At 45.6% G+C, this 26,062-nt stretch overlaps 2 protein-coding genes across 2 annotated transcripts; one reads left to right on the top strand and one right to left on the bottom strand.

Moving 5' to 3' along the window:
• The first annotated feature begins 13,690 nt into the window (after positions 1 to 13,690).
• On the top strand, positions 13,691 to 17,573 carry LOC131287144 (soluble guanylate cyclase 88E). Its single transcript, XM_058316163.1, has 11 exons — positions 13,691 to 13,858; positions 13,949 to 14,230; positions 14,388 to 14,593; positions 14,762 to 14,885; positions 14,958 to 15,099; positions 15,162 to 15,288; positions 15,353 to 15,704; positions 15,765 to 15,897; positions 15,955 to 16,676; positions 16,739 to 16,809; positions 16,868 to 17,573. Exons 1-11 carry the CDS (start codon positions 13,691 to 13,693, stop codon positions 17,571 to 17,573), a joined length of 3,033 nt encoding a protein of 1,010 aa, XP_058172146.1.
• Positions 17,574 to 18,695: 1,122 nt separating this feature from the next.
• Positions 18,696 to 19,611, bottom strand: LOC131288324 (uncharacterized). The gene is made up of 3 exons (XM_058317447.1): positions 19,440 to 19,611; positions 18,920 to 19,342; positions 18,696 to 18,847 (listed from the first exon to the last, which is right to left on the bottom strand). Exons 1-3 carry the CDS (start codon positions 19,609 to 19,611, stop codon positions 18,696 to 18,698), a joined length of 747 nt encoding a protein of 248 aa, XP_058173430.1.
• Positions 19,612 to 26,062: the final 6,451 nt, after the last annotated feature.

The following is a 26,062-nucleotide window of genomic DNA, read 5'->3' as shown; positions in this document are numbered from 1 at the left end:
GGTTGACACAGTGAGAGGTTTGTTTCCGGGAAAAGAAATGTCCACATCGTTTGGTGGATTGTCCTATTAAATAAAGGGTGAGCTTCTATAAAACTTCGTACCATAGCAACGTAGAGCTGACCAAGTTGATGGTTGATTTTTTCTTGCAAAAATGTTGGAGCACACAGCGTTCTTGATTGATGATCACCTTAAACCCAAGATGACCTAGAAATCATCATTTAAAGATAATCTATAGTTTAAAGGAAGTTCGAAAGATTCGAAAGATTCTTTTTTTCAAAAATGTGAATTTAAGAATATATGCAAATTGAACATTTATATTCTGTCACAAGTAGTAACTGTAAGTTAATAGACCTTCTTTTACCTCTTGAAGAGAATTTGACTAATGGAAACTTCCCGTCTAGATGCATTTCCAACTCTCTGCTTTGGATCCAGCAGTTAATCCGTCACTCTTCAGTCGCGGGCACGTTGGCACTCCGTTTATTATTTTATCTACCTTTTATTTATTTATTTTATGATCGATCGCGGCGGCGATTGCATTGGCCGTCCGAGTGGACGAGCGGGTCACGTACGGCCGTCGGAGTCGGTCGTGGCTTGCGAAACGTGCAACAAACGGATGTCTCGTTGACGTCGTCGAGCACCTTCCGTGTGCGCCACTGCAACGCCAAACAATTTGCGCGTCCCCGCGACATCGCCGAGTGACCACCGAGAGCATGGCCGGAAAAATGGTCACGCATATGAAAATAAATTCCTGTCCCATCATCCGCTGCCTAAATGGCGATAATGTGTGATCATAAAACGATATAAAACCAATTTTATTGCCCACGTCCGGCCACGGTTTGCCGTTGGCGCGAAGGGCACACGGGGCCACCGAATCCGAGACCAGCCGCTATTAACTGGCTAAACGGTCTACCGAAAAGTCTGCACACACATACGTTCGCACGTGCAGACTTGCGGTACCGGGACGGGTCCTTGAAAACCATCCGTAACTTTTTATGCGAGCCCGTGGGATCGTTTGGCGCCAAAGTTGGACAGCTTTTATGTCCCTATGCTACCCGGGACAACGGACGATGGCTCCGACCGATTATCGATTACATTCCTTTGCATTGTGCACCCGCGGTAATTCACCTGCATCTTTGCTTTGCTGCCCTTGTAACACTTAGCAGTTTTGCAGCGATAATGGTCTGACACAATGAACTACCAAGTGTTTAGTCAGGCTCGGCCAATACTCCAAAATGAGCTTGGGAAAACAAATTAACAGTTTCTTAGTATGTATCGATGGATTTGCTAATGGGCGTCGTTGAGCGTGTCCAGACGAAAACACGAGACGAGATAGATAAGAAATAAACGATGAGCAACTGAGGAAGCTTTGGAAAAAGCTTCCCAAGAAAAATAACCCACCAATCACGTTGTTCGCTGAAAACGTTCGTTTTCGCGGAAAGGATGGTTCGTTAATCGTCTTACTGAAGGCTAATGATATTTGCAGAAGATTATAAGAGCTTCTTGTGAGCTGTTTTTGGGTCCCACGAAAATGTGCTAGTAAGATGAGATCCGAGAAATCCGTTTGGTACAATTTGAAAAGAAAGCAACGCAGGGTGTATTGCATACATTCGGGCGTTCGTTTTGCAAGTGTTTCTTTGCCCAAGAAAACGTCAAGAAAAGGATATTAAATGCAATGAGATTAAGATTAAATGCTTTGCTGTGTTCGGTTTCCAACTATTGTGCAACATCTGCTGCCTTTGTAGAGCACTGACGTAATTCTTTCATCTCCTTCTCGGTGCAGCACAACTGAAGCCAACCTTTCCAAACCGTGTGCTCTCGTTAGGAACGGCCAAAGTAATGACCTCGCTTAGTCTTATCGATAAGCAATCTGTTTCCATTGGTAAAATTAAATTTCCACCGTGCCCTGCATCCGCGCATGAACCATTCATCATTCGTCCATGACTCGGCCCATCTATGCAACCGTTTCGCCGACAACCGTCTCAGAAAACTCTACTGGTTTCTTATTCGCCCAACGAACCGAAGGCATCCGACGGTTGATTGGGTTTCTTTTTCGGCTGCAGCAAAGCGCAGCACTACATTCTACGAAAGACATGAAAAAATGTTCTAGAAAGTAGGTAAGGATCTATCCACCCAATCGCCAAAGAAGCGTTGCTTACCGGTAAGTAATCCGATAAATTCCTTTCGGTGAAACGTTTCTCTCAACGATACGGTTGCTTGCCATGGCATGGGTCACTTTTGGACCGCCTCCGGGTGGTAAGCGCCAGCAAAGCGCAACCTCTTCTCCCCACGATGTGTCCATAAATCTTCGTTGAAATCGAATTATTCTCCCTCGTTTGCCCCGAAGCGTCCTTCCAGCCCGGCGAGGGTGGATACTAACGAACCATTTGCCAAAATAACGGAAACACTCGCAAGGAACGCAAGGGGAGAAAACTTGACCGCCTGGCGTTTCAACAACTGGCAGCGTTCTTTCGCTCATAATTTGTGTTGTTTTCCACACAGTTCATTAGTGCGGTGGCAGATGCACTGAAACTTTTCCTTCCTCCCGCGGAGAGTTTAAATTACGCAATTGCTAATTATTTCCCGCCCTTGTCCGCTGGTTCGTCCATCCGATGCTTTTCCTGCTCCTTAGATATCGTTTGCCGTCGCTCCTCATTAGTGGTGTGAGAAGAATAATCATCCTAGGGTTCCCTTTCTTTCGAGGCGCTCTCGAGACCGTCAATAGAAATTAATTAACGCTATCCCGCACAAGGACGCAAGGGAAAAGTCACGACTGGACCACGGGGTGCGAAACGCCGGGAAAGCCTATCCCACAGTCAAGGCTGCTGAATGAAAGGGGGCGATACAACCAATACCCTTGCTCGTTTGGGGTGGCCATCGACAAACCGAAATGGACCCGATAGCAATGGTCATGAAATTGTGATCGGAATGATAAGATGGTGTCCTGATTCAACATAACACACAAAACCATCCCCCGGGCCGAGAGGCATTTTCCTTTCCGATCCGTTCCGATGTTTCGAAAGGGAAATTGAAAGTTTACCGATCCTCCCACCGTGGGGCCACGGTATTGAAAGGCCAGTAATTTACAACTACCAGTGACAAACGGGCGAGAATAATACACGCCACGAGAACGCTACTGGAACGGGTGAACCTTGGAAGGATCAAATGACGGAATAATGTTTGGAAATTATTTCAAATGTTCTTGGAAAATTCGGTTTGCTCAATCGAAATAATGTTTTGAATTGTAAGTGTATGTATCGTTATTCTTATTTTGTCACAAAAGGCTCTTGATGATGATTTCAAAAAAATGTTATAAATTATCTATTTAAATTTAATACTAGGTACCATTGCACTCAGGCGCGAAATGCTATGGAACCCATTTTCTAATTGAACAATCGAAACCATTTTAATTAATAGAGGTTTACAAGTGTTGTTCCGCGAGAAGGAGTTCGTTCAAACGACCTTAACCTGTGAGGCAATTAAGCACCTATAATTTATAACCCCAAAGACAAGGACGTTTCGGTTCTTGGTGCCCAAGAAATGTTTAAATTACCACTCCCCGGAGAGAGGTTCATGCACCTGTGCACTTCGTTTCAATTCAATTGGAAACGCCAAACTGATCTTCAAATCGATTTATACAATGCTGTTCTAAGAAGTGAGATATCTTTCTGGTGAAATTTATTTCAATCTGCAACGATGTAACTGCAAAACGTTGCCGGGATACCTTGGCGTCCATTCCAGCTATCGATGGCTACCTCATTTGAATTTTAATAGAGATTCGAATTTCCATACAAAGTGGAGATTTTTATGGACCCTCTCGTCTGGACAGAAGCTTCCTAGCATTGAGCTTTTTATTTTCGCTACTATGGGCTTCGTTATGGACGCTCCAGAGAGATGCAGAATAAGGGGTTCGTTTAGTTTATGCTCTTTGTGAGTGTCAAATGAGGTTGACACAGTGAGAGGTTTGTTTCCGGGAAAAGAAATGTCCACATCGTTTGGTGGATTGTCCTATTAAATAAAGGGTGAGCTTCTATAAAACTTCGTACCATAGCAACGTAGAGCTGACCAAGTTGATGGTTGATTTTTTCTTGCAAAAATGTTGGAGCACACAGCGTTCTTGATTGATGATCACCTTAAACCCAAGATGACCTAGAAATCATCATTTAAAGATAATCTATAGTTTAAAGGAAGTTCGAAAGATTCGAAAGATTCTTTTTTTCAAAAATGTGAATTTAAGAATATATGCAAATTGAACATTTATATTCTGTCACAAGTAGTAACTGTAAGTTAATAGACCTTCTTTTACCTCTTGAAGAGAATTTGACTAATGGAAACTTCCCGTCTAGATGCATTTCCAACTCTCTGCTTTGGATCCAGCAGTTAATCCGTCACTCTTCAGTCGCGGGCACGTTGGCACTCCGTTTATTATTTTATCTACCTTTTATTTATTTATTTTATGATCGATCGCGGCGGCGATTGCATTGGCCGTCCGAGTGGACGAGCGGGTCACGTACGGCCGTCGGAGTCGGTCGTGGCTTGCGAAACGTGCAACAAACGGATGTCTCGTTGACGTCGTCGAGCACCTTCCGTGTGCGCCACTGCAACGCCAAACAATTTGCGCGTCCCCGCGACATCGCCGAGTGACCACCGAGAGCATGGCCGGAAAAATGGTCACGCATATGAAAATAAATTCCTGTCCCATCATCCGCTGCCTAAATGGCGATAATGTGTGATCATAAAACGATATAAAACCAATTTTATTGCCCACGTCCGGCCACGGTTTGCCGTTGGCGCGAAGGGCACACGGGGCCACCGAATCCGAGACCAGCCGCTATTAACTGGCTAAACGGTCTACCGAAAAGTCTGCACACACATACGTTCGCACGTGCAGACTTGCGGTACCGGGACGGGTCCTTGAAAACCATCCGTAACTTTTTATGCGAGCCCGTGGGATCGTTTGGCGCCAAAGTTGGACAGCTTTTATGTCCCTATGCTACCCGGGACAACGGACGATGGCTCCGACCGATTATCGATTACATTCCTTTGCATTGTGCACCCGCGGTAATTCACCTGCATCTTTGCTTTGCTGCCCTTGTAACACTTAGCAGTTTTGCAGCGATAATGGTCTGACACAATGAACTACCAAGTGTTTAGTCAGGCTCGGCCAATACTCCAAAATGAGCTTGGGAAAACAAATTAACAGTTTCTTAGTATGTATCGATGGATTTGCTAATGGGCGTCGTTGAGCGTGTCCAGACGAAAACACGAGACGAGATAGATAAGAAATAAACGATGAGCAACTGAGGAAGCTTTGGAAAAAGCTTCCCAAGAAAAATAACCCACCAATCACGTTGTTCGCTGAAAACGTTCGTTTTCGCGGAAAGGATGGTTCGTTAATCGTCTTACTGAAGGCTAATGATATTTGCAGAAGATTATAAGAGCTTCTTGTGAGCTGTTTTTGGGTCCCACGAAAATGTGCTAGTAAGATGAGATCCGAGAAATCCGTTTGGTACAATTTGAAAAGAAAGCAACGCAGGGTGTATTGCATACATTCGGGCGTTCGTTTTGCAAGTGTTTCTTTGCCCAAGAAAACGTCAAGAAAAGGATATTAAATGCAATGAGATTAAGATTAAATGCTTTGCTGTGTTCGGTTTCCAACTATTGTGCAACATCTGCTGCCTTTGTAGAGCACTGACGTAATTCTTTCATCTCCTTCTCGGTGCAGCACAACTGAAGCCAACCTTTCCAAACCGTGTGCTCTCGTTAGGAACGGCCAAAGTAATGACCTCGCTTAGTCTTATCGATAAGCAATCTGTTTCCATTGGTAAAATTAAATTTCCACCGTGCCCTGCATCCGCGCATGAACCATTCATCATTCGTCCATGACTCGGCCCATCTATGCAACCGTTTCGCCGACAACCGTCTCAGAAAACTCTACTGGTTTCTTATTCGCCCAACGAACCGAAGGCATCCGACGGTTGATTGGGTTTCTTTTTCGGCTGCAGCAAAGCGCAGCACTACATTCTACGAAAGACATGAAAAAATGTTCTAGAAAGTAGGTAAGGATCTATCCACCCAATCGCCAAAGAAGCGTTGCTTACCGGTAAGTAATCCGATAAATTCCTTTCGGTGAAACGTTTCTCTCAACGATACGGTTGCTTGCCATGGCATGGGTCACTTTTGGACCGCCTCCGGGTGGTAAGCGCCAGCAAAGCGCAACCTCTTCTCCCCACGATGTGTCCATAAATCTTCGTTGAAATCGAATTATTCTCCCTCGTTTGCCCCGAAGCGTCCTTCCAGCCCGGCGAGGGTGGATACTAACGAACCATTTGCCAAAATAACGGAAACACTCGCAAGGAACGCAAGGGGAGAAAACTTGACCGCCTGGCGTTTCAACAACTGGCAGCGTTCTTTCGCTCATAATTTGTGTTGTTTTCCACACAGTTCATTAGTGCGGTGGCAGATGCACTGAAACTTTTCCTTCCTCCCGCGGAGAGTTTAAATTACGCAATTGCTAATTATTTCCCGCCCTTGTCCGCTGGTTCGTCCATCCGATGCTTTTCCTGCTCCTTAGATATCGTTTGCCGTCGCTCCTCATTAGTGGTGTGAGAAGAATAATCATCCTAGGGTTCCCTTTCTTTCGAGGCGCTCTCGAGACCGTCAATAGAAATTAATTAACGCTATCCCGCACAAGGACGCAAGGGAAAAGTCACGACTGGACCACGGGGTGCGAAACGCCGGGAAAGCCTATCCCACAGTCAAGGCTGCTGAATGAAAGGGGGCGATACAACCAATACCCTTGCTCGTTTGGGGTGGCCATCGACAAACCGAAATGGACCCGATAGCAATGGTCATGAAATTGTGATCGGAATGATAAGATGGTGTCCTGATTCAACATAACACACAAAACCATCCCCCGGGCCGAGAGGCATTTTCCTTTCCGATCCGTTCCGATGTTTCGAAAGGGAAATTGAAAGTTTACCGATCCTCCCACCGTGGGGCCACGGTATTGAAAGGCCAGTAATTTACAACTACCAGTGACAAACGGGCGAGAATAATACACGCCACGAGAACGCTACTGGAACGGGTGAACCTTGGAAGGATCAAATGACGGAATAATGTTTGGAAATTATTTCAAATGTTCTTGGAAAATTCGGTTTGCTCAATCGAAATAATGTTTTGAATTGTAAGTGTATGTATCGTTATTCTTATTTTGTCACAAAAGGCTCTTGATGATGATTTCAAAAAAATGTTATAAATTATCTATTTAAATTTAATACTAGGTACCATTGCACTCAGGCGCGAAATGCTATGGAACCCATTTTCTAATTGAACAATCGAAACCATTTTAATTAATAGAGGTTTACAAGTGTTGTTCCGCGAGAAGGAGTTCGTTCAAACGACCTTAACCTGTGAGGCAATTAAGCACCTATAATTTATAACCCCAAAGACAAGGACGTTTCGGTTCTTGGTGCCCAAGAAATGTTTAAATTACCACTCCCCGGAGAGAGGTTCATGCACCTGTGCACTTCGTTTCAATTCAATTGGAAACGCCAAACTGATCTTCAAATCGATTTATACAATGCTGTTCTAAGAAGTGAGATATCTTTCTGGTGAAATTTATTTCAATCTGCAACGATGTAACTGCAAAACGTTGCCGGGATACCTTGGCGTCCATTCCAGCTATCGATGGCTACCTCATTTGAATTTTAATAGAGATTCGAATTTCCATACAAAGTGGAGATTTTTATGGACCCTCTCGTCTGGACAGAAGCTTCCTAGCATTGAGCTTTTTATTTTCGCTACTATGGGCTTCGTTATGGACGCTCCAGAGAGATGCAGAATAAGGGGTTCGTTTAGTTTATGCTCTTTGTGAGTGTCAAATGAGGTTGACACAGTGAGAGGTTTGTTTCCGGGAAAAGAAATGTCCACATCGTTTGGTGGATTGTCCTATTAAATAAAGGGTGAGCTTCTATAAAACTTCGTACCATAGCAACGTAGAGCTGACCAAGTTGATGGTTGATTTTTTCTTGCAAAAATGTTGGAGCACACAGCGTTCTTGATTGATGATCACCTTAAACCCAAGATGACCTAGAAATCATCATTTAAAGATAATCTATAGTTTAAAGGAAGTTCGAAAGATTCGAAAGATTCTTTTTTTCAAAAATGTGAATTTAAGAATATATGCAAATTGAACATTTATATTCTGTCACAAGTAGTAACTGTAAGTTAATAGACCTTCTTTTACCTCTTGAAGAGAATTTGACTAATGGAAACTTCCCGTCTAGATGCATTTCCAACTCTCTGCTTTGGATCCAGCAGTTAATCCGTCACTCTTCAGTCGCGGGCACGTTGGCACTCCGTTTATTATTTTATCTACCTTTTATTTATTTATTTTATGATCGATCGCGGCGGCGATTGCATTGGCCGTCCGAGTGGACGAGCGGGTCACGTACGGCCGTCGGAGTCGGTCGTGGCTTGCGAAACGTGCAACAAACGGATGTCTCGTTGACGTCGTCGAGCACCTTCCGTGTGCGCCACTGCAACGCCAAACAATTTGCGCGTCCCCGCGACATCGCCGAGTGACCACCGAGAGCATGGCCGGAAAAATGGTCACGCATATGAAAATAAATTCCTGTCCCATCATCCGCTGCCTAAATGGCGATAATGTGTGATCATAAAACGATATAAAACCAATTTTATTGCCCACGTCCGGCCACGGTTTGCCGTTGGCGCGAAGGGCACACGGGGCCACCGAATCCGAGACCAGCCGCTATTAACTGGCTAAACGGTCTACCGAAAAGTCTGCACACACATACGTTCGCACGTGCAGACTTGCGGTACCGGGACGGGTCCTTGAAAACCATCCGTAACTTTTTATGCGAGCCCGTGGGATCGTTTGGCGCCAAAGTTGGACAGCTTTTATGTCCCTATGCTACCCGGGACAACGGACGATGGCTCCGACCGATTATCGATTACATTCCTTTGCATTGTGCACCCGCGGTAATTCACCTGCATCTTTGCTTTGCTGCCCTTGTAACACTTAGCAGTTTTGCAGCGATAATGGTCTGACACAATGAACTACCAAGTGTTTAGTCAGGCTCGGCCAATACTCCAAAATGAGCTTGGGAAAACAAATTAACAGTTTCTTAGTATGTATCGATGGATTTGCTAATGGGCGTCGTTGAGCGTGTCCAGACGAAAACACGAGACGAGATAGATAAGAAATAAACGATGAGCAACTGAGGAAGCTTTGGAAAAAGCTTCCCAAGAAAAATAACCCACCAATCACGTTGTTCGCTGAAAACGTTCGTTTTCGCGGAAAGGATGGTTCGTTAATCGTCTTACTGAAGGCTAATGATATTTGCAGAAGATTATAAGAGCTTCTTGTGAGCTGTTTTTGGGTCCCACGAAAATGTGCTAGTAAGATGAGATCCGAGAAATCCGTTTGGTACAATTTGAAAAGAAAGCAACGCAGGGTGTATTGCATACATTCGGGCGTTCGTTTTGCAAGTGTTTCTTTGCCCAAGAAAACGTCAAGAAAAGGATATTAAATGCAATGAGATTAAGATTAAATGCTTTGCTGTGTTCGGTTTCCAACTATTGTGCAACATCTGCTGCCTTTGTAGAGCACTGACGTAATTCTTTCATCTCCTTCTCGGTGCAGCACAACTGAAGCCAACCTTTCCAAACCGTGTGCTCTCGTTAGGAACGGCCAAAGTAATGACCTCGCTTAGTCTTATCGATAAGCAATCTGTTTCCATTGGTAAAATTAAATTTCCACCGTGCCCTGCATCCGCGCATGAACCATTCATCATTCGTCCATGACTCGGCCCATCTATGCAACCGTTTCGCCGACAACCGTCTCAGAAAACTCTACTGGTTTCTTATTCGCCCAACGAACCGAAGGCATCCGACGGTTGATTGGGTTTCTTTTTCGGCTGCAGCAAAGCGCAGCACTACATTCTACGAAAGACATGAAAAAATGTTCTAGAAAGTAGGTAAGGATCTATCCACCCAATCGCCAAAGAAGCGTTGCTTACCGGTAAGTAATCCGATAAATTCCTTTCGGTGAAACGTTTCTCTCAACGATACGGTTGCTTGCCATGGCATGGGTCACTTTTGGACCGCCTCCGGGTGGTAAGCGCCAGCAAAGCGCAACCTCTTCTCCCCACGATGTGTCCATAAATCTTCGTTGAAATCGAATTATTCTCCCTCGTTTGCCCCGAAGCGTCCTTCCAGCCCGGCGAGGGTGGATACTAACGAACCATTTGCCAAAATAACGGAAACACTCGCAAGGAACGCAAGGGGAGAAAACTTGACCGCCTGGCGTTTCAACAACTGGCAGCGTTCTTTCGCTCATAATTTGTGTTGTTTTCCACACAGTTCATTAGTGCGGTGGCAGATGCACTGAAACTTTTCCTTCCTCCCGCGGAGAGTTTAAATTACGCAATTGCTAATTATTTCCCGCCCTTGTCCGCTGGTTCGTCCATCCGATGCTTTTCCTGCTCCTTAGATATCGTTTGCCGTCGCTCCTCATTAGTGGTGTGAGAAGAATAATCATCCTAGGGTTCCCTTTCTTTCGAGGCGCTCTCGAGACCGTCAATAGAAATTAATTAACGCTATCCCGCACAAGGACGCAAGGGAAAAGTCACGACTGGACCACGGGGTGCGAAACGCCGGGAAAGCCTATCCCACAGTCAAGGCTGCTGAATGAAAGGGGGCGATACAACCAATACCCTTGCTCGTTTGGGGTGGCCATCGACAAACCGAAATGGACCCGATAGCAATGGTCATGAAATTGTGATCGGAATGATAAGATGGTGTCCTGATTCAACATAACACACAAAACCATCCCCCGGCCGGGAGGCATTTTCCTTTCCGATCCGTTCCGATGTTTCGAAAGGGAAATTGAAAGTTTACCGATCCTCCCACCGTGGGGCCACACGAAGGGACACTTTTTACCCAATTCTCGGTAATCAAAATTAGCTTCGTTTGTGAAGCCCTTAGCCTTTGTGGTGGGTTGGTGAGAAGGCCTAAGAAAAGGGAATAAAAGGACCCCAGGGCCGGAGTGTCCGGGAAAGTGTCATCATTTGCTTGTCTTTTCGATGAGATCTCATCGAGTGGAAAAACGGTCGCCGACACCCGAACCCACTCGAAGGCGCAGGAAGCTAGATTGTGCGAGCGCTTTGCGGGAAACTGTTTATCTTGGGTAAAAGTTCCCGTCATTCTTTCGGGAAGAATCTGCGAGGTAAATGGTGCGAATGCAAGGAGGGAGTGCTGACCTAGTTTGGGGGGATAACTTTGACCCTAGAAAAGGGAAATGAAGCGATACGAGTGTGGGGCTAATATAGGCGACGGAATGGTTTCATTGGCAATAGGCGAAAAGTTTTCCAGGCATCTGTATCAACAGCGATATTGAAAGCACCGATGGACTTTCATGAACTTTTTTTTTCTTGCATGGCTTAACATGGCTTTAGTTTCTCGAATAATAAAAACGAATAAAACTTCATCCATTTAATACTTCAATAACATTGCAACAAAATTCATCTGCTTTTTGTCACCTTAAAAGAATGCACAGTCTTGGAAAATACTTTCATTCATCGTCCTCCATTTACAACATCGTTAATAGAGTTTGTTAATGTTCAAGTGTGCGAAAGATTAAATGACACTTTCCAGTAGATCCTACCCATTCCACAAAGGAAGAGATCAAAAACGAAACCAAAAAAAAACCAAATGACTGCGGGAAGTGGAAAGAAAAATCCAAGTCAAAATGAAATAAATGAAGATGTACGCAAATTGTCGCCTTAGTTTCCACTTCAAAGATATGTCCGCGAGATTAACAAGAAAAAAAAAAAACCTAACGGAGATTCTTTCCGGACAAATCCTCGATTAATCTTTGGCACTTTTCGTCTTGCTTTTCTCCCCCTCCCACTTCTCCATCCTCTTTTTTTCACGCGAGGGTAATCAGAAACCGGTGCTGGAATCCATGTTTTCCATCCAATCGAGCCACAAATGGTGCTGACACGCGCAATGCTATGCTTCATGCCGTGATAATGTTGGCGGAACGATTGCGCGGGAAAATAAAAACTTTTCCGTTCACTTCTCGGAGCGCGAGAAAAGTTTTGTTTCTGATTCGCCACCGTTTATTCACTTTCGCGCCACGATTAGTTGTTTTCCTTATGTTTTTTGTTTATTTGTTCGGGTTTGTTTTATTTTTCTTACCACTATGAAATAAATTAAATAAAAATGAAACTCAATTAAATTAAACGTATGAGCAGAACCTTACTCTCTCGCGTGGGATGACGCAGAGGAGCGGAAACAATTTCCTTTTTTCATCAGATTTTCCATTGAACGACGCCAAACGGAGTACCACGTGGAAGCCAAAACCGACCGCAATCATTGGAACGGCGTCCATTTTCACGCAGCATAAATCGGCCGACTGAACAATGTGCAAACTGTTCCTCTCCCCCCCTGTGTGTTTGCGTTATTGTGGAAATGGAAAAAGGACCCAAAAACCCCTCGGCTCCACTCGAAACGCGAGCGAGGGGGAGGGAAAAAAAGCAGTACAGAAAAAGCTGTATGTCTTGTAGGCTTGATAAATACGCTCGGAAACGGTTGGAAAACAACAAATGATCTCCGTACGCGGTTTTCGTGATGGCCATTTTTCCAGGCCAACAATGAGCCCCGACCCATTTGCGCGGGACGATGGGTTTCATTTATCGTTGGGCAGCGTTTCCATTCTGCTTCGTTTATTATTCATCAGGCGCAGGAGTTGCCGCAGGTGCGTTTTCGGAGTCATTGGTTTCCGGAGCACTTCCTTTAATTTTTTCTACCAGAGTTTCAAATCACAGTCGATAGTTTTCGAGCAGTTCAAATGGAATATTACAAAAATTAACATTTATTAACCATTTTTTTTTACCCCGTTTCAACTGCGGTCAATCAATCAAAATTATACTTCGAAGTTATCAGGAATCGTTCATCAACTAAAATGGATTAATTCTATTCTAAGACCAATTTCTAAGATTCGAAAACCTATTCCAACAAATATCTTTTCTTATTGTTTCCTACATCGTAATAGACTCTGGTGGTTTTCAATAATCGAAAGTGCTTTTCTGGTGAAGTTGTCTTTCCTACGAATGAGAAACAGCATCCAGCATTTTGGACGTGTGGAAAAGTAATGAAAATTGAACGGACTTTTCCATGCGACGTGGGTGCACGTTCTGTGACCACTGCTTGTGGTCTGTGGATCGTGGAAAAACCAGAGTCAACACCGCGCGAGCAGCACGTCAACTAAGTGGCCAGACGTATTCGAACGAATATTCTTACTCCTGCGGGGCAACAGAACGGATATCGACGGTGAAATAACAACACCAACCCGCTAGATTGCCAGCACATGCCCTCGATGGGGCACCCGATTCGGCGGCGCGGCGAGGATAAAATTATAAATAAATCAATTGACGTCAGTGCAGTGTCATTGACAGGTTTATGCATTTTCCAAATTGTTTTTTCGTTGCAGAGCCCGACCACAACCAGTGCGAGGGAGGAAGGAGGAGGACCGCAGACAGTTCTTCCCCACCCAAGGAGCAAGACCTTACCACGCGAGCAGCTGTAGGTGGCCCGAGGTTAGTGTACGTGACCGCCGGCATCGTCGTCGGATGCGTCCGGACGACGTCGGTGCCTCGGAGCGACTATGTACGGGCTGCTGCTGGAGAACCTGTCCGAATACGTGAAGGCCGTCTACGGGGAGGACAAGTGGGATGACATCCGCCGGCAGACGGGTATTTCGTCGCCGTCGTTCAGCGTGCACGATGACTACGACGAGAACCTGCTCAACATTCTGGCGTCGAAAGCGCAAGAAGTGCGTACCACCAAAGGCTGTTTGAAGCCACCGAAGACTTACGGGTTTCCCTTCTCATCTTTCACCTCGCGGTGGGTTCTACCGTGGCAGATTCTTGGCGTCTCGGAGCGTGACTTCATGGACCAGATGGGAGTGTACTTCGTCAATTTCGTCAGCCAGTACGGGTACGATCGGGTGCTGTCGGTGCTCGGCCGCCATATGCGCGACTTTCTGAATGGGCTGGATAATTTGCACGAATACCTGAAGTTCTCCTACCCGCTGATGCGCGCCCCGAGCTTCATCTGCGAGAATGAAACACGCCACGGGCTGACGCTGCACTATCGAACCAAGCGCAAGGGCTTCGTCTACTACACAATGGGACAAATCAGGGAGGTACGTACTGCCCGGTCGCCATAGCCCATAGTCCTTAAGCTGGCACGTACATCGTGTTCCATTTCCGCCTACTTCCGCACGGAAGCACAATCATTCATTACCGCCAAATAAATCACACCCACCTCGCACACCAAACACTCTCGCTCTCTCTCAACAGGTGGCGCGCCATTTCTACCATAAAGATATGCAAATCGAGCTGGTCAAATCGGACCTGCTGGGCGAAACGAACCACTACACGTTCCAGCTGACGTTCGACAATCGCGCCTTCTCGCTGGCGACGATGGCCATGACGCGGGAGGAGAAGCACCTGCCCATCAGCGCCTCGGTGCTGTTCGAAATATTCCCCTTCTGCATCGTCTTTGGGTAAGTGAGGGTCATAAAGAGGCACATTTATGATGGTCTTGCGATTGCTCCCAGTGGTTGTTTTCTTGGAAGTAACTACGTCAAACCGTTTTAATGACCACCACTTCAAGACATTGTACATGATCTACCGTTCCTTCACAATTTAACGGCTGTTATTTCTCCACCCAGTTCCGATATGGTTGTCCGCAGTATAGGCAACTCATTGATGGTGATCCTGCCCGATCTGTTGTCGAAGAAAATAACCGATTGGTTCGAACTGAGGCGCCCATTGATAGCATTTAAATTCCAAACGGTGAGTACCGGGAAGTTCACGGAGAACTAGATGAAAATCGTACAACACAAGCATCTTTGACCCGCACTCTAGATACTCAATCGCACCAACAACATTTTCGAGCTGGTGACGGTGCAGGCGGTGAAGAAGCGTCCCGAGAACCAGAGGAAAACGGAGCTCGCCATTTCGGAGGACGAACCGGAGGAGGAAGTTGAAAAGAGACTACGCTTAAAGGGTAAGGGATACAGAAAGGGATACACGCAGACATAATCCAAATCGTTGAATCCAACGTTGCAGGACAAATGATCTACATGGAAAACTGGTACATGATCATGTTCCTCGGAACGCCAGTGATGCCTAAGCTGACGTCCCTGATCAGCACCGGGCTGTACATTAACGATCTGTCGATGCACGACTTCAGCCGGTACGTAGCAAGAGCTTGTGACCAAGTCCCGGGAGAATGTACACCTCACCGATCTCTTCCACAGTGATCTCATGCTGGCTGGCACACAGCAATCGGTTGAGCTAAAGCTAGCCCTCGACCAGGAGCAGCAAAAGTCCAAGAAACTTGAGGAGTCGATGCGCAAGCTCGACGAAGAGATGCGACGTACGGATGAGCTGCTGTACCAGATGATACCGAAGCAGGTCGCCGATCGGTTGCGACGGGGCGAGAACCCGATCGATACGTGTGAGATGTTCAACAGTGTGTCGATCCTGTTCTCCGACGTGGTCACGTTTACCGAGATCTGCTCGCGCATTACCCCGATGGAGGTGGTGTCCATGCTGAACGCCATGTACTCGATCTTCGATACGCTGACCGAGCGTAATAATGTCTATAAGGTAGGTAGAAAAGACTAAACGCTAGGGGCAGATGGCTTATGACGACGTTCTCCTTTCCAGGTCGAGACGATTGGCGACGCATACATGGTTGTCTCTGGTGCTCCCGCCAAGGAGCAAAACCATGCTGAAAAAGTCTGTGATATGGCCTTGGATATGATCGAGGCAATAACGGATTTGAAGGATCCTTCAACAGGTACTGTCATCTTAAGGTTTGGAGAAACTATTTTATTCTTAAGTATCTTTTCCGTAGGTTCCCATCTACGGATACGAGTGGGAGTTCATTCCGGAGCCGTGGTCGCCGGTATTGTGGGCTTAAAAATGCCACGATACTGCTTGTTTGGAGATTCGGTCAACACCGCATCCCGGATGGAGTCAACGAGTCAAGCGATGCGAATACACATATCTGAGACCACCAAACACCTCCTCTCGGCGAACTACCGTGTCAGCGAACGAGGCGAAATCGACGTCAAGGGAAAGGGTACCATGAAGACGTACTGGTTGGACTACCGGGAGAATAGGCCACCACTGCAGCTACCCACGGAGGAGATCAAAGGCCCCGATTACATCGAAGCCAGCAAGGATCGACGTGTCAGTATACCTTGCAGTTTAGTGCAACCTCACAAACAATCCACCGGAGGTCTCAGTTCAGCCGGACTCGAAGACCGTCGCGTGTACTCTCCGGTAACGTTCGAGGATGTAGCGAGGCGTAGTATAGCCAACTCGCCGGTCAAACTGCACGCCTTTGGACCGCGAGGGCGCGAGAACAGATCCAATTCCACCGGGCACGCGTTTATGCACAGTGTTTCGGATGTATTCGGTTCGTTGGTGAACGACACGGAGGAGTTCTTGGAAGATCTGCAGCATCGAAATTCGTTGACCAACACACTGTACACGGCATCGACAACATCGCCCTGTCCGTTCAGTCCTCCTCCCCAGTTTCGCACCAAATCGAAATCTTGTTATCAAGCACAGGTAGCACAAACCATAATACAGATGACATAGGATTGTGAGTACTCATTATCGTTTCTTCTTAGTTCATGGATCAAGACCACGAACTCCTATCTGGAGCGAGTAATGCGTTATTACAAGAAGTTCCAAAAAAGCCGTAAGTAACTCGACATCCACGGGAGGAAAGGCAGTTGACATTAGTCTCAAACTTTCAGCAAAAGCATTCTAGCCAAGGCACAGACGGTGGAGACGGTACCCTCGTACGAGCAGAAGGCGAAGGTACGCAAAGCCAAACTGGATGCGGTAAAGCAGCAGCAAACAAAGGCCCTCGAGAAGCTCGACCAGATGGTACAGGAGATCTATGACGCCGACCTGCCCGGCATGTGCTTCGTCAATCCACCGACGACGTCCCGCTCGGATGGCAACATCTGTCAGTCGAACAATTGCACCCTCGCTAGCAACAGTAGGTCCGTAGCGATGGACGAGAGCACCAGCGACACCTCTACAACGGCCTGCCAAGCACTCTATACACTCAATCTTTACTTTCCCGTTTCATGTGTTCCTCCACCCGTGTGTTCTTGTGCGCCACCCGCCGTCGGCAGTAGGTCTCAAGCGGCGGCCCCTGCCCACGCTTCGACGTCAAAGGCGGCTATGGCGACGGCACCGGTGCCAGTTCCGTCCGGATCCGGATCCGGACTCGCCCCAGCACAGCCTTCGCTACCCATCTGCGAACAGCACGCACACCTGGCCCCACGGCACTGTCACGGCTGCGAACCGGCTCCCGGGCCCGGCCCGGGGAAGGTTCCGCAGAGCATGAGCTTCTCGCACCCGAAAGAACACAAGTGCTGCCCGGCGGCGTACGTCACCCATCACCAGAACGGTCGACACAAAGTGCACTCGAACGCCTGTCACATTCTCTAGAGTATCTCCCGAGCCCGAGTTTCCTCCCCTAGTTCTAGTCGTAGAGTAGTAGGCGCACCGCATCCTATCACCCCTCTCCCATGTACTTTCCCTGTTAGATACATTCGGAAGAACGGCTCCCGACGAGCCGTCATCTGTTAGTTGAGTCGACGAAAGCTTTAATAATGCGCACCTACACGTCACCGGTTGGACCTGGAAATGGCAACTAGCGAAATTCTCATAACGTTGTTAGTAACACATTCGGAACTAGTTCACGTACTCATGTGTCTGTATCTATGTTGAACCGATGTCTAGGAAGCCATAAAGCAGGTGTTGCGTTTATGTTGTACTTAAGGTTTTAACCGGAAACTTATTCGTCCAGCGTGCAATTGTAATCCAAAAACGAATAATTATCTTATTTACTTGTTGAACCTGGAAGGTTTTCAACGAAATTGTGCGTCTTCTTAATTAATTGAACCACCGTCTCACATCAAACTATTACAAGATAGACACTATGGACAATGTTTTAAATTGACTGTTGGCAGCTCCGTTGTGTATATTCGAACGTGTTAAACCTGCCCGTAGGCACAACATGCACATACAACTGGTGCACTCTGGCGGCTGCCTGGCGTTATCTGTTTAGCATAGGTCTCTAGTCTAACGCTACCAAAGTGGCACTGTGTTGAATCATCGTCATCGTTCGTAATTTTACTATTTATAATCGGAAATCCGGAGAGGTCGAAGCGGTAACCAGTATAGACGTGTATTCTTACAATGCGGTGTAACGAGGAAGGAAATTGCGAAGTGGACGCAACCCAAAACCAGGTTCGATTGACAATAAACAGGAGCATACGGTTTTCAATTCATACACATCACCCACCTTCCGCGAATACTCTATATGCAACCAAATAATAACCGAGCGATCAGTTGATCGCTGGACCGAGGATTAATTGACCAAACAAGCTGACCGAAGCCGGCGCGTTGTAAATACCGGACAATAAGCAAATAAATGTGTATGTGTTGGAAAATACCTCAAATGGTTGTAGCTTAATTTTCCTAAACCTTTCATTTTATTATAAAAAAAACAACACTAGAATCGTAATGACTTATCACAAGTGCGAGCGTTTGCTAGCGGCCCTTCTCCTAGCTTCGTATCACCTGATCGAGTGGGAAATATCGGAAGGATTCGTTGAAGATGTCCGTAAAGGCGACACTGACGAGGTCGTTGATTAACGGTTTGATGAACGGGAAGGTCGGTTGCCACATCGTGTTGATGAAGAAATCGGCGATGGATTCTAGAGATGGTGAGAGCAAGAACATATTAACAGACGGGTCACGTAAGCCTTCTCCAGACTAAGTCAACTTACCGACGATCTTAACTCCATGGAACAAGTCCGAGATATGTAGTTTCATGTTGCCAATCTTGTCGATCTCCACGCGGACCTTCAGCAATCCGCCGGGACCTCCGATTCGTGTGACGGTAGTCGTCTGGCTATAATCGTACAACGTCAGGTTCCAGATACCTCTCGTATGGCGCGGCAGTCCTAGAATTTTGGACGTAAAGTCGTAACCACCATCGAGTGACTTCTCCGGGAAGTATTGCGAGTAGACGATGCGGTCGTGTTTCGGCTCCGTTCGGTACTTCGTCACCTCCGACTGGGCCCAGCCGTACTCGGACACGTTCGTCAGCAGCAACCGGTACCCTCCGAGCCCTCCGAGGTCCCCTCGGCGCTGCTCCACGTACTCTGCCCGGTGCGGATCGAACGGAGCCACATTGAACTCGGGCAGACCTTCAAGGTAGATCATAATTAAAACGTCGTTTTTCACTCCGAACGAACTTTATTTGCCGCGCGCTTTTGGGCTTTTGGGACTTTGGACTAATCGTACCTGTCTTAAACCATGGCCGCAGGGCATTGAAAGCCTTCTTAATGCACGGGTCGAAGTTGGGCTTGCCGTAGCGACAGTTGGCAAACAGTCGAAACACTTCTCTCTGCGCAAGGCTCTGCTGAATCGCCACCGCTAGCAGCATCAGCATCAGCTGAAGTTTCGTACCAGACATGTTTGGGCTGAAATGACGCAAATCGTTATTAGTTGATCTATTTAGCGACGATGGTGAAATTTGATCTGAGCTTCTTGAGGGCCAAAACTGAAGTACAATGGATGATCATAGTTTGGCAGCTTTTAAGAGGAATTTGCAGCAAACTCGGATGTATAGTTGTTGATACAAAAGATGTTCTAATTGGATCCACCGGAAATTCATTGTAAGGTGAGTTGTTTTTCTAAAACCAGGACACATTACAGCTAATAAGATAGTCTCCATATGAAGAAAAAATAGTCTTCAATTAGCTTGTTGTTGAAAACCTTCATTACTCACAAGTCACCAACACGAAATTCTCATTGCCTCACCGAAACATTTGCGTTCCAATTTAACGCGCGCCCGTTTATGCCCCGTGTTTAATGACATTCACCAGCACGGCACGGAGCAAGAAAACTCGCTGACCGGTATCATCGGGAAAACAAGTCTTCAGACCGAGTCAGATGGTAAACTGGTCGACCTTCGGCGCAAAGAAGCCTTACGTCACGACGGCGATGCATTCGCCATTTGCCATCGCCCACCGATCGTTCCATGCGATAAGCTTCAACCAACCTCAACATTCCCTCGTTGGCGAATTATGCTTGAGGCACGCATGGAATGCATTATAGCATCGCCGAAAACATGCACTTGACAGCTAATTCTTAGATAAAAGCCAAACCTTCCCACACCGCTCGTATTATGTTAGGACGATGCCGGTGCAGCATAACGGGGAAGCTGAGAGTGAAACCGCTTCACGAAACCGGTAAATTGCCTCTTGATGTGGTGCGTTTCCAAGCGAGCGAGAAAGATGGATGCATATACGTCCGTTATGCAATCGATCGCACGGCCTCGGATGAGGCAACCGGCGTATGGACGGCATCCATCGGTGCGAATCGCCCAAGTGCAAGTGTGATGTTCATGTGTCGTTTACCTCCGCGACGCGAATTGAAACTGCAAGTGGTTAACGGTTCGATCCAATGTCAAAACCGGCTCCAAGGGATGGTGTCCCACCCCCTGATGGTGTTGATGGTCAGTTCTTACCGTTATGCTACGAGTTTGCCACTTTGTTGCGTTAATCGTATCGTTCAACATAACACCGACTGCGATTGGTATATGAAGCAAGACCCTACGCCCATACAATCACCACAATTTTCGCCACCCAGGTTACGGTAGAATGCCAGAAGAAATGTTTGCCCAGGCAAAATGTTGCCTCACCGTCATGAGCCTCCCAAAATGCACGGATGACCCGAATGGAAACGTAAACAAAAACGGGTCGAAAGCGAACAAATTCAACACACAATCATTTGCCGTACGAGCGAGCATGCATTACAAGATGCCGCAGTGGTTTGCCTCGGGTCGAGCCAGTTTTGCGCTTATGATTGGTAATGTTTACTTGCGCATCGTCTACCATCTTGCGCCTTGGGGCGGCCGACGGCTGTGTCTGCAAAGCAACCCGTGAGAAATCAAACACCGCATCGGTCGATCGATGTCGATTAAAGATCGTGCATGATTAACTCGTGGGGGCTACTGTTTGTGCGATTTGGTAATTCATGTTATTATAAAGTTATTGAGTAGGGTTTACGATCCATATTTCACGCCATGATTAGCTGATAATTGAATCACAAGTTCTCACCCAAATCACCTTTATTAATTGTAGGCAATAAGACAAGAAACAAACATATTTTTGAAGGGCGATTTGTTTTGAATAAAGTACTTAGTACTGGGAGATTTAAGGACTCGTTTTTGTGCGTCAAATTTTTTTCTTACAAAAAGCGTAACAAAACGATTGGCCAATAATAAGGCTCCTAATAGCTGTTTGTAAGCAACGATCGGTTCATCAATTTTGCTCACCGATTTTCGCACCGATGCATCGAAACATTGCGACAGATTTGCCAGCGATTCAGTGCATCGTGTTTGAGGCGCAAGAAGTGAAGCCGAAATCGTGTCGACGTCCTTTCCATCGTGACACAACCCGGCGGCTAATTAATTACAGTGTTGTGAATGAAGTGTTGCATTTTTATTCCGATGATACTAGGAGGTTTTGATACTCGTATCGTTTATTATGTGCATAAATCAAACAAACGGTGCTGCATTGCACGTTCGTAGAAATAAAGACGATGTCGACCAATCCCCCGAATAGATCCGAAACGAGATGTATTTTGTTATGATTGCCACCGATCAGGGTATATTTTTCACGTTGCTTTCTAACGGTTTTCGTTGTGCTTTTTTTCATTCATTAAACAGCCACCTTACACGCTTTACAAACAGACTAACAACATTCAAATTTCCTTGGCACACATTCGGCGGACCGCACGTCAGCTCGCGAAGGACACTGGAGCACGAATCTCTCGAAAAAAGATCATCGACTCGATCGGCCTTGTAGAACCGAACGAACCGCCCGGTCGAAATGCTGCAAAAATCAAAACAAGTTTCCAGCACTCCTCGCCCTGAACCGGAACGTGCACGAAGCGCCACACTTTTCCCGCGAACACTTGAAAAGATTTTTTCTCGCTTTCGAAATTCGGCCAGTAAACATCCACGCAAACTGGCCACCCGGCATGCAGTTGCAACATTTCCGACCACGACCGTTCTAGCCTTAAATCCTTCCCCACATGGTGCACGTGCCACTGCCCTGCCTTTACCTTCGGATCTCGCTTCGCCACACTTGTCACTGACACTGGAAGACAAATGGAGGTTTCTACACAGCAGCACGGAATGCCGCGGAACGAACGATTCGATTCGAGGGCAAAATCTGGCGAGGTACGTTGTTTCTCCGTCATAGCCCACCGGACGACTGAACGCTCGGATCGCGAGGCTTTCCGCAACTCCATGTGCAAGACGCGATCCTCCCCAGCCGAAGCCCCGCTCCGATACTTTTGAAGGGGGGTAAGTGGTTGGGACGCGTGTCGTAGACATTTTCGCCGAAACAAGATTCGGTTGTAAAGTCATGGTACATGTGTGAGTTGTGCTCCTTTCCTTGATTGCACATCTATCGAAGAAATGAGTATAACAAATTAACTTAATTTCTAAAACTAAAATTTTAAAAATATGCATTTTCATTTAAAACATATGTGTGATAATAAAGACATTTACAGACATTTGAATAAAAAGAACAATGTGTCCAAAATGTAAACACAGGAAATAGGATTGGATTTTGGTTAGAATTATGAAACAACATCAAGGGGAACAAATGGTGTAGAAAATTTGAAAAAGAATTTGAGAGTATATAAACCATGTCAGATGAGATGGTTATCGACAATTGAAGTTAAACAAATAAAGCATCTTCAAAATGTGAGAACGTTGTACATTTGTTCAAAAGAATTACAGCAAACTCAGCATCGTTACGCGTTACATGCGTTACACTGCAGCTTCAAAGTTTATCCCCGAGACATGAACCTTTTAAGCTTCTAAGCTTCATTTTACTTACAATTTTTAAATTGAATGCAAAAATCCGTTTAAATTCATAGAAAAACGGTTATATAGTGTAATGTACTTTGTAAATTAAAATCGAATTTTCAAACATAATTTACCCTTCCAAGGTGAAGAATAATTGAACTCATTTTGTTTCCTGACAAAGCGAGTTTAACTTTACATGATTGAATTGAGTGCATAGTTTCAATATCACCATACAAGAAGTCGATAGAACATATATGTTTCAGACATACTTTAAGTGCATAATAAAATTCCAAAACAAATAATGGCTTCTGCTAACCTTGCCGTGTTATTGCTTCTTCCTTTTTCGCACTTTACTGCATGTTTTGCTTTTCGCCAAATCCACCACCGGTAGATTGGAGATATAATTTTATCTGATCTATCATCTAATTGGACTCGGTTCCACAACGATAATTACACATGGTGTTCATTTAACAATCTTGGCCGAACCTTGGTCAACTAACGTTCGCCACTTTTCACTGGATACATAACCAAAAAAAAAACTAATAGCCGGCCACAATTTAGCGAAGGATGACCGGCGTCTAAAAGAAAAATGAACTTTTCAAACACCGTTCACCGCAGTAGTTTCATCATGCACCTAACATTGATCTTGATCTTTGCCTCCATTTACATGATTGTTGATACATTTCAATGATCGACGCATTTGCGTCTATGGTTCTGACGCGGTTTTTTGCTTTATCCACTCGAATTGTTGTGTTTTCGGTGGTTAAAATAATAAACAGCAAATTCGAGCGCCCAGTCTTGGAACCTTGAAGCTGAGAGATTTGGCCACAATCGCGTGTTAAGTGGCCTCTGCCGAAGCAAAACGCTGGAAGGCTCGCCTGGTAAGGTTTGGAGGAAGTGGTAATATTGTTAGTATATTTATTGACGTGGGCATAAATGCATTTCTATTGGTTGCGCGTGGCTAATCTGTTATCCCATGGCCAAAGCTCGGAGGAAATGATTCTTTGAAAGTAGTTCCTTTTCTGTATCTCCTCCTACTTGCATTATACTGTGTATCGCTTATACCTATTTTTAAACTGGATCGAACTGATTTATTTGAATCAAACAGACATTTTGGCAAATCATGCAAAAAAAAAATCCAATACCTAACAAACATTCCTTGATATGGAATCAGAAAATAAACCTCATCATTGCTCAAATTAACAAAAAACTAAAAAAAAAAATTAAAAATCATCACGGATATAAGCTCTATTCTACATTTTATTTGTTCAAATCATTACACGCAACAATCAAGGACGTTTATGTAAATCACAGCATCATTGTTTGCAATGATGTGAGCTCAATATGTTTAAACGGACACCGTAAGATGGAATTAGAAAATAGACTTCATCATCGCTAAATGAATGAAAAAATCCAAAAAGTTCTAAAAATCACCACGGATATGACTCGAGTCGAAGAGAAGCAGACGTTTGATGGGAATCAAACAAAACTGAAGAAAAACAAATACTCTTCGAACCGGTTTTGTCCTTTTTAGGGGAAAACCCATTGCAAGGGCACACAAAAAACACCGTTGCTATAATTTGGCGAAACTAAATCGGCCTGTGACCTACTCGTCCGACAAACTGCAAGGATTTGCGCAGCTTGAAAGCACCGCCATCGAAACGAAACGACTTAGTATTTAGTAGACGCTTGCGTGGAATAGATGCACTTCCGGTCGCCAACCACGCCGTCGGTAGCATTGAAACAAAGCCTTTTCTCTGACTTTGGCTCACTTAAAGTGGAGGTGGGAACTCTCCTCTCTAACCGCTTTAAAATAGGTGGGGGAGCATGCGAATCTGATCCGGTTCGAAACGTCGAATAAAATGTTCTAACTCAGCCTCTTAAAACCCGTTCTCTGCCAACCGCATCGAACTCCGCCTTCACCTTTGAATGCCCCCTACGACAGCAGAGATTATTTCCATCGATCGGTTTTTTTGTCGACTTTTCTTCCACCCAGTCGGTCAATGATTCTTAGCCTTTCCAAAACAGATACGAAATGGAGATGCTGGCTAACCTTCCGGTAGAAATTCAGAGAGGCGAGCGCCCTTGAAACACACTCTGAGGTGAAGGCACCGGAAGCGAAGAGATTCGCCATACTCTCGAGTGCGAAAGTAAGAAACCAATGGCAGTGTGAAGCAAGTCTTCATGGATGAAGACGGCCTTGAAAGCAACGCTTCACTCACTGATTTCACTGTCAAGGTTAACCACCACCAGACCAATGCGAAGCAGTACAAGAAATCAAGGAACAAACATTGGCACTACTACGTTCTTCGCCATTCTGTAATTGTTTTTGATGATTGCTTAATGTCAGTGGAAGATGTTCGTGATCACGCATAATTCGATTTTTTTTGCTCAATCCATCTGCTTCAATTTTTGAGGCATATAATTTCATAGCAGGTCTCTTATTTTTTTTTTAAATTAAATATATAAAAATTAAAACAAATGAGTCAATATGAAAGAAACTTTACATCAATGTCGACTACTAGCTTTATACTTCTAAACTTATTGAACTAATCTAAAATAATTCGGTTTTGAATTCTAATCAATTATCTTCCTCCTAACTGCATCAATCAAATCGCCGTAGAGATGTGTCGTACGACTTTTATCTCCAAAGATACGATCACCTTTCCGGGCGCACGGTACGTCGCATAGCAGCCGGTCGTCGTGCAACTCGCGCGTGGAAGGATCGGCTGCAACTCGCGATCGTACGATCACCGAGCTGCTGCGCGAACCGACCAAGAATCATTAAAAGAGCTGATGCCCATCGCGACGGTCAGCAGACGTTGTAGTGAGCTTGCCGATCGCGGACGTCCAACATTCTCGAGCAGAACAGTTCCACCCCAGAGGTCCGATAGCTCTAACAACGTTTTATTTGCCAGTACAACAGGAACGACGACCAAGTGAAGTTCCCCCGTTTGTCAAGTGAAGTGAAAAGCGCACTAATAGGAAGTGTCAGCATAATTCAATTGAAAACAATCCCAACGCAACGCCCGCGTTGTGC

This window comes from Anopheles ziemanni, chromosome 3, assembly GCF_943734765.1.
Source record: "Anopheles ziemanni chromosome 3, idAnoZiCoDA_A2_x.2, whole genome shotgun sequence".
NCBI classification, from domain to species: Eukaryota; Metazoa; Arthropoda; class Insecta; order Diptera; family Culicidae; genus Anopheles; species Anopheles ziemanni.
This window is presented reverse-complemented; position numbering and strand designations above follow the sequence as displayed.